Source organism: Orycteropus afer, unplaced genomic scaffold (assembly GCF_000298275.1).
Source record: "Orycteropus afer afer isolate SDZICR_OR568_19922 unplaced genomic scaffold, OryAfe1.0 scaffold00090, whole genome shotgun sequence".
NCBI classification, from domain to species: domain Eukaryota; kingdom Metazoa; phylum Chordata; class Mammalia; order Tubulidentata; family Orycteropodidae; genus Orycteropus; species Orycteropus afer.
In genome coordinates this window covers 8,535,817-8,544,985 of record NW_006921677.1, presented here as the reverse complement: position 1 = coordinate 8,544,985, position 9,169 = coordinate 8,535,817, and the positions used below count along the sequence as shown (strand labels likewise).

The following is a 9,169-nucleotide window of genomic DNA, read 5'->3' as shown; positions in this document are numbered from 1 at the left end:
ACACACACACACACACACACACACACACACATACATACATATATAAGCTTTACTGGTTTTGTCTCTCTAGAGGACCCAGTCTAACACAATCATAAGGATGGTTCATCGGTTTGTTATAACTCAAATATGTCATAAGTTAGAGACTACCTATATTACAAAATAAGTGAATTTCATTTTTAGTTTTCAGTAAATACTTCCTAAAAACTCAAGGACAACTGTGCATTCTCTCAAGATAGGTTCTAATTTAGAAAAACTTGCTGAAGAATGGTGGTGAAATTGCTTCTTGTAAAGTATACATTTCTTTTAGTAAAAGATGATGAATGTGACTCAGATGCTGAAAATGAACAAAACCATGATCCTAATGTTGAAGAATTCCTGCAACAACAAGACACTGCTGTCATTTATCCTGAGGCACCTGAAGAGGACCAGAGGCAGGGTACACCAGAAGCCAGTGGTCATGATGAAAACGGTAAATGGAACTTAACAGTTGTTTTCTTTTTCATCTTTAAAGGAATATTATTTCCATAATTCTAACTATGGGAACATACTCTACTAAAAAAAAAAAAAAAACCAAGCCCACTGCCATCGAGTGGATTCCAACTCATAGCGACCCCCATAGGGTTTCCAAGGCAGTAAATCTCTACAGAAGTAGATTTCCATGCTCTACTAGAGGGAGCATATTTTGAGAACCAAAACTTATTGCAGTTGCCTGTAGAGAGTATTATCTTTTGTTAATGGGACATTGTCTGTGATAACAGTACAGTATTATATTAGTGGCAGCTCACATATGCAATGGTAATGCCACTGACTGTGAGATGATTAGAACAATGCCTGAACATCAGTCTTCATTCACTCACATGGCAACAGACAGTAGAAATGGGAACTAGGGTGACCCTTATTGCCCTTTGATTCTTCTCCCACTATTCTTTTTGCAAGAGTATCATTGTGGTTCTAAAGTACTAATTTCAAGTCATAAGTTTTTCTGTATCTGCCTAATCCATTTGGTTATAAACAGTGTATAAATAGTGAGAAAATGCAGTAATAATTTGTTCATACTGCCCTTGAAAGAAATGGGCTGCCATTCTGCCCTTCCAATCACTGTAAATAGATGAAAATACTATGCAAATGTTCCTGTAAAAAATGTTATGGGCTCTGCATCAAGAATTATGGAGTTACTTGAAATATTTAAGGATGCTAAAGTAGGCAGATCCTGAATCTGGTTTTATTTTGCCATGGTTCCCAGTTTAATGGATAGATTTAGCTTTTTGTTGTTTTTGTTGTTATGTGCTGTGGAGTCGGACCCAACTCTTAGCTTAGTATTCAAATAATCAACTTTTAAGTTTTTGAAGGAAATTGCCAAGAATGAACTGTATCTTCCTAAACTGATAATAAACTATGAAAAAGAGCAGAAACAAAAATTCCACTCCAAAATAGAAGTTTTTCTATCTCTGTCTGTGACAGAGCAGGTGGGAAAAGCCACTCTAGAACTGTTTCCATCAAAAACATACATTTCTGAATAATGTAAATTATTGACCTTGGGACACTGCATTTCAGCTGCATCATTAGTGTTCTGTTAATCTTTTTGCATATTTGGAGAGTCAGTAGTTACTGGCATTGTAATCCTATAAGGCCCTGCCGTTTCAATTTTAATTTCTACATTTATTTTTTTCTTTTGAAGAATGTGTTAATGTTTCACCTGAAGAAGCAACAGATTACAGTAGAAATAAAAGGTATATAGAAAATAATTATACATACACACATACACTTGTATTTGTGACAAGACTCAAAAAGCTTCAATGAAAGACAAATACAGTTTTTAAATATCCATTGCATAGCTATACTAATTAAATCTTGCAAAATCTGTTATTATACATCAGCACAGTAAAGGCTCTCAAAAATTGGTGAACTAAGTAATTCTTCTGAATTAGTAGAAAGTCTGAATTACAGAATATATTTTTAATTCAGTTATTCATTACTGTCAGGTATATAATGTAATTTAACTAAATGCTAATAAAGTATTTCAAAGTAAACATTCTGTCACACTAGCAATGTCTCTTTATATGTAAATAGTGATTATCTTCAGAAATTAAAAATTTTAAGTAGATTAAATGTGCTCTATCAAAATCTTGTTTTATACATTCCCTTGCCAAGTACTTTTTTTTCCATAAATTACCAACAGGCAAACTGAATTTTCACAGTTCTGCATCAGTGGAGATCAAACAAATGAAATTTTTTTAAAAAAAAAAGTTTTATATCAATCAGTACTATTAGTTTGAAATGGTATGCTACCTATCAGAGGAAATATTAGGCTACAGAAAAGTAAATAATTTTGTTTAGAAAATATAAGCATTTATCATGGTTCTAGGTTCTAGATACATAAGTTAATTATACACACTGCTGTCGAGTTGGATCCATCTCATAGTGACTCCTCCTCGGGTTTCCAAGGCAGTATATATCACTATGGAAGTAGATTGCCTAACCTTCCTTCCGAGGGGTAACTGGTGGGTTTGAATCGCCGGCCTTCTGGTTAACAGTCTAATGCCTTAGGCACTACACCACCAGACCTCCTATAGACAGTTCAAAAATGTGCAAACATAGGTTTTTAAAAATATTGGATATAGCTGCTGTAACTTTCTTATAAAAATTATAGAAACATTTTCCCCTAAAAGTCATACCTTCATTGTTCTAAAGTAACTTAAAAAAAAAAAAAAAAAACTCCAACATTTTTCAAAAATAGAAAAAAAAAATTGCATTTAACTTTTAAACTTGTTCATTTTCATACATTAGCTTAATATCCTAAATATTCATATTTAGTTTATATTGCTTATGCTAGTGGCCTAGACGAATGAACTCATGTGTGAGAAAATTCAATAAATATTGATTTATGAAAATAATAATTTACTGTCAAAATATCATGAGCCACCTGTCATTTTACAGAATTATTGGCATTTCATTTATTAAATGTAAGGGTTAATCATGAAGGTAAAGAAGAAAACAGTATAGTGAGAGCAGACAGCTCTATGACACACAGAATATAGGCAGCTTGATGAATGATAATCACATTACACCATGGTCCTAATAATTAAAAACCCACAATGGTTGACTTTGACTTTTGCTACTGCACCAGCTAAACTCAATAAAATGAGCTAGGCAACCTAGCAAGCAGAACATTGTGGATGTTGATTTCTCACTTGCCTGAACAAATAGGAAATTCATATGGGACGAAGCATACAAATTTTCAAGGTATTTCCTCAACTAGCCAATTTATTCATCCAAAGAAGAGGATCATGTTAGAGTCATCCTCAATAGAAAATATTCTGATTTAAGTTGGCTTGTTATCTAGTAACTTAAGATATCATCATTTGGATGATTTGGGTTTGATTTTATTCACCTATTTAATACATATTTCAAAGTATTTAACTAGCTCTTTAGAGTTCAGGTGCTCAATCAATTATTTGAAGACTGGTCCTTGAGCAAGATATTGCATTTGTGTGGACTTAAATTTTAAGAAAGGTGATAGACTTTTAGTAAGTATATGTCAATTATTCTGAAATTTTCTTTGGTAGTTTGTTTTTCTGTAAAGATTTCAAAATGAAGATGGAGATGATATTACAATAATATGTCACTTACTTCCTTGAAAAAATAAATCACATGTAGAAAACTACTCAATTAACAAATTGACAAAATATTACATTTTAGGATTGTCAGGTTTAGATGTTTCCATGTTTAAAAGTATAGTTAATTCAGTGAACTCCAGTAGTTCCAGAATGCCTTTGTTCTCTGAAAGCTATCCTATACTCATACATATAAAATTATACAGAAAATGTGTCAGTGTATTTTAATAGCAAAACCATGAAGGAACATAGGAAGTCTTTATGGGCCGGTTCTAAAACTGTCACCCAATACAAATACATTCTTTTGTCAGTCATATAGCCACAACTAACCATAAGAGTGTCTGAGAAATGTAGTTTAGCAATATATGGCTTACTCCTTGACTACAATAGCTATAAAGTGTCATTTTCAAATCCAAAGGAATGAACATTAAATAAATAACAATGACATTGTTCCCAGGGGAAAGATTCTGTGTGGAGTACAAATCCCCTTTAATATGTATGTATTTATAAACGTATAATCTACATTCTCCTTTTTTTTTTTTTTTTTTTGGTCTAGTTAACCATACAAAGGAAGGGAAGAATTGTGATTTAGCAAAAAAGATAGACTTTAATCCTGACTTCATCATTTACTGGCTGTGTGATTTGTTTAACCGATCTGAGCCACACATTTTCTCTTTTATAAAACAGAGATAAGTAACATTGGATTGCTGAGGAGCAGATGTAAAACGAGTATCACGGTATCTGAGGAGAGCTTAGCTGCTAACGAAAAGGTTGAAGGTTCAAACTTACCAGCTACTCCATGAGAGAAAAATGTGGCAGTCTTCTTTCTTAAAGACTACAGCCTTGGAAACCCTATGGAGCAATTCTACTCTGTCCAATCGTGTCTCTGTGAATCAAATTGATTGGACAACGATGGGCTCGGGTTTGTTTTTGTTTTTTTGTTTTTTTGTTTTAGCACAATATCTGACACATTGCATAAGGACTCAGTGGTAGCTTTGGTAATATTTTCTGAATGTTTGGAGTTTAGAATATATGCTCTTTCTTTTACAGGGACACCAGATGCATTCTCTCAGTTACTCACCTGCCCATATTGTGATAGAGGCTATAAACGCTTTACCTCTTTGAAAGAACACATTAAATATCGCCATGAAAAGAATGAAGATAACTTTAGTTGCTCCCTCTGCAGTTACACCTTTGCATACAGAACCCAGCTTGAACGTCACATGACATCACATAAGTCAGGAAGAGATCAAGTAAGTGAAATGGCTGAGAGTTCACTAACTTTATAAATTTTGAGAACCCAACCTTCACAGAAGGCAAAGATTTTAATATACTTAAAGATGAAAAGGATATACCAGACAGTATCTGTCTACAGCCTTATAAAAATGAAAGTGATTATTTATACAAATGATCAGGTTATTTCTGAGTTAAAAAGCACATATGAACATTATTTTAGAGTTAACTAAGTTTTTTTTCTTTTTCTGATAAGATCCTGTTCATCTCAATTATTTTTCTTACACTATAACAAATATTAAAGACTATTCTGTAATTATAAATTACATCTAAACTATTGGTTTTATACTAAAAATTTAAAGTCAAAGAAGCTTTTACCAATTACCTTTCTTTTATAAGGTCCTGATAGCTATAAGTAAATTAAAACATAATTAGAAGCCAGAGTTTATAACCTAATTTTAGAGTTTGACTAATAGATGTAGGAGAGAAAGGCTAAGATTCAAATTAATATAACTCCAATTTCTAAAATACCGAACAGATTACTCAACTGCACAGAGTTATGTTAGGGTCTAAGCTGGGACTGGGCCACATGTCCAATTACTTATATCAAAGGATGATGACTATTGCATACTTGTATCTGTGAGAACTCTGCCCTACATACTTACCTGGTATAAGTCACATACCCTATAGAGAACAAATTAGACCCTTTACTAAGATGACAAATAAACCAAGCAAAAAAGCAATTGTAACAGAATAACTGAGCAGAGTCAGACTATTTTTTTCGGGAGTTAGGCAACAGCAATCATGAAAAATTAAGATAATGGGGGAAAGAGTGGCAATCAGTCAGAATAGGACTAAAATTTCCTAAGATAGCTAAAAAGAAATGGTTAAGTCTGTGAAGGAGCACGTGAAATGGAGGGTACCAAGAGAAGGAAGAAATTGTTACAGAGAAGAGACTACTAAAGTCAGATATCATCTATTTACCATTTGTCTGTATTGACTAGTCTTTGTAGGGACAGTACAGAAGAGTACTTTCTCCACTTTAGTGTCCTGAGGTGACTACAGTATAAATAATCCTTGGGAAAAAAGCCTATTCATGTGACATTTGGGGAACAGAACAATCCTCCAGCTGCTGCTACCATATCCTCTTTCTACCAAGAGACCCTGTCAAAGGAGAGGATCTCTGAAGGCAGATGGAATTGGTGGTGAAAGCAGGAGAGGCCATCATAAAAACAAACAGATCTCTGAAGAATGTGAAAGCTACTTTTGTGATGATTTTCCTTATACGTGCAAAGGTAGTAGATTTTATACATAAAATGTGTGTAAAGCTATTAACAAGGTCAGGAAGGAACTGTCGGTACCAGTAATGTGAGGAAATATAATTGGAATGTCCTGGAAACAATTTAGGTTGCTAGGCAAGAAACTAAAGGGTAGAATGTTTATCTTGCTTATCTTTGAAAATCATGCCCATGACTAAAAGATAAACAGCAATTCCATGTCTTATTAATTTATTAATTTTTCAAATATTTGAGTTTCTATTACATATTAAGTCCTGTCCCAAGTATTAAAGGAACAATTGTAAAGAAAACAAAGTCTCTGCCCACAGAGAGCATACATTAATAAATAATATTAAATATAAAACAGGTGATATTAAGAAAAATAAAGCAGGGTAAGAAACTAGTAAGTAATACAAGTTGTTGTTTTACTCAGTAGGGAAGACTTTCTGAGGAGAGAACATCTAATCTGAGACCTGAATGAAATGAAGGAGACAGTAATGGGATATTGGGGGAAGAGCAGGCCAGTCGGAGGAAACCATGAAAACACCTTGAGACAGAAACTTCCCTAGCATGTCCAAGAAACAGTAAGGAGGCCAGTGTTCCTGGAGCACTGTGTATAAAGGGGAACAGATAGATAAGGCCAGAGAAGTACGGGGTCCAGATAATGTAGGACCTTGTATAGGTCATGGTCAAAACGTTTTATTTTTTTCTAAAGTGTTATAGGGAAGACTTGGGAGGATTTTGAGAGAGAGGGGCACATATTCTGCCTTTTATTTTTAAAGGAACACTGGCTGTTGGGTGGAAAATAGACCAAGAGGGACAAGAATGGAAGCAGGGAAGCCATTTAGAGGCTATTTCTGTAATCCAGGCCAGAGATGGTGGTGGCTTTAAACTAGAGTAGTTTGTATGGACATGATACAGTAAGGAATGATTGGATTCAGAATATATTCAGATGGATTGCTTATAGATTAGATGAGGGTATAAGAGGAATCAAGGATTACTCCAAAGTCTAGGGCTTGAGCAATAACTAAATGAGAGTACTCATTCATAAGCTGACAAAGAGCTGATTGGCAGAAGAAAAAGTAAATTTTTGGTAAATCATGTCGTTTCAGTTACCTATTAGATTTTCAACTGGTAATAACAAGGAAGCAATGAGCTGTAAGCATCTGGAGGTGAAGGGAGAAGTCTAGAGATACAATGTGAGAGTTAGCAGTAAATATACTAACTATAAGTACAATGTTTAAAGCCATAGATTTGGATGACATAGAATACTTAGTAGGTGCACACTCTTTTTCCTACTTGTATGAAAGACCAAAGAAGGGGGATTTCAGCTTGGGTGAGAATGACACAAGTAGGACTTGTTTCATGTCTTTGAAGGACGGGTAAAATTTAAACAGCCAGAATAAAGGGGATACATAGCCAAGAAATAGTACAAACCAAAGCAGAGAAATTGAGAAGAGTAGTATGTATGCAAAAAATGTTACTCACTAAATGATTGAAGCATGGACTTCTTAGAACGGGTGGGGAGAGGATTCCAAGATGGCGGAATAGGCAGAAAGACTGCATAGATCCTCTTCAACAAAGAAAAGGGGAACCAATTAACACACCCACAGAAGATAATCCTGGACACCTGAGGCTTGAAGGGAAGGATGTGGAAGTGAACTAAACCCCAACTAGCAGAAGAATTTGCATGAAAATACCAAAAAAAGGAGACATAAAGAGCTGTGATCTGGCAGCGATCCTGAGCAATCTTGACGGCACAGACAACTTAGAGATTCCTGAATGGTGGTAGGACCTAAGAATTAACCTAAAAATCAGCCCTGCTAGCCAGGGACAGCATGGAGGACTGCTCTGGTGGCTGGGGAATAAAAGGGGAAGCAGCGGTGAAGAAGACGACGGGCTGAGCTGTGGACTTTTGCTTGTCTGGAAGGCGCCGCCATTTTGAATGTTTGCAAGAGGCTTGACCATTTTGGATATTTAAAGAGACAGCATTCTCCCACATTCCAGGGGCTTAAGAACAGATTCTGCTTGCCAGTAACACCAAGGACACTCCAGACCTGCACAACTAAAAAGGTGCGACATTCTTCTTGTTACTCTTATAACCCCACACCCACTTGGTGAATGGAGGTGCGGCCATCGCCTACTCCAACCCACCTACTGGGCCCACAGAAACTCCATCCCAGTCTGTGTGCTTGGATGAAGCCTGAGTGCCCTGCCCTGTCCTCCACTGTTTTTTTTTTTGTTTGTTTTTTCTCTTTCTTTTCTCTGGTGTTTAGTTTGCTTATATTTTTCTGTTTTATAACTACAATTATTAATAATATTTTTGTCCTTTTTACTATTATTCTTTATTCTTCCCTTCCCAGGTCCCAGTTTACAACATTTTTTTAGTTTTCCCTGTTCCTGGCTGAAATTTTTTTTTAATTTAAATTATTTCCCCCCTTTTTTTCTGCATGGTTAACCCCATTCCTTGCTTTTCTTTCTGCATTTTTCCCATTTTTTTCTTCATTACTCTCCTCTATCTTTTTTTTCTTATTGCCCAATACCCAGATATTGCAGGTTTTCTTGTTTTTTTCTTCTTTCTTTTTTTGGTTACTGTTCCTATGTGATTACATGGTATTTTTTGTCCATGTGCTTTTAGTTTTTTCATGGTTACTCAACTGTAATTTTTGTCTAACTGAGTGTGAGACAGCAACAGTCCCCATAAGATACAACTACACCCACACCTCCTGCAACTTCACTTACTGAGCGAGAGCAACCACCTCCTTCTCCACCAATGGACCAATGATGAAAAACCACCAAGAAGAGCCTGAATCACCCTTGTCTGCTCTTCACGAACAGTTTACAGAGAACTAAATACAACACCACAAAGTCTCTGAGACAACAGACCATCATAGTTTTCACAAAGAAGCAAGATAAAGTGGTAGAAACAAAGGAACAGGATATAGACCCAGAACACATCCCTGAGGAAGAAGCAGCACTGGAACTCTCTGATAAGGAATTCAAAAGAATTATATGTAGGTATCTTCAAAGGATTGAGAGACAGAC

General features: G+C 35.3%; 1 protein-coding gene across 1 annotated transcript in view; it reads left to right on the top strand.

Moving 5' to 3' along the window:
• Window positions 1-9,169, top strand: part of ZEB1 (zinc finger E-box binding homeobox 1) — a 320,602-nt gene that overhangs the window by 287,195 nt on the left and 24,238 nt on the right. Inside the window, exons 4-5 of the mRNA XM_007942468.2 lie at window positions 308-469; window positions 4,665-4,867. Coding sequence (XP_007940659.1) covers window positions 308-469; window positions 4,665-4,867 — 365 coding nt within the window. The remainder of the gene's footprint in view (window positions 1-307; window positions 470-4,664; window positions 4,868-9,169) is intronic.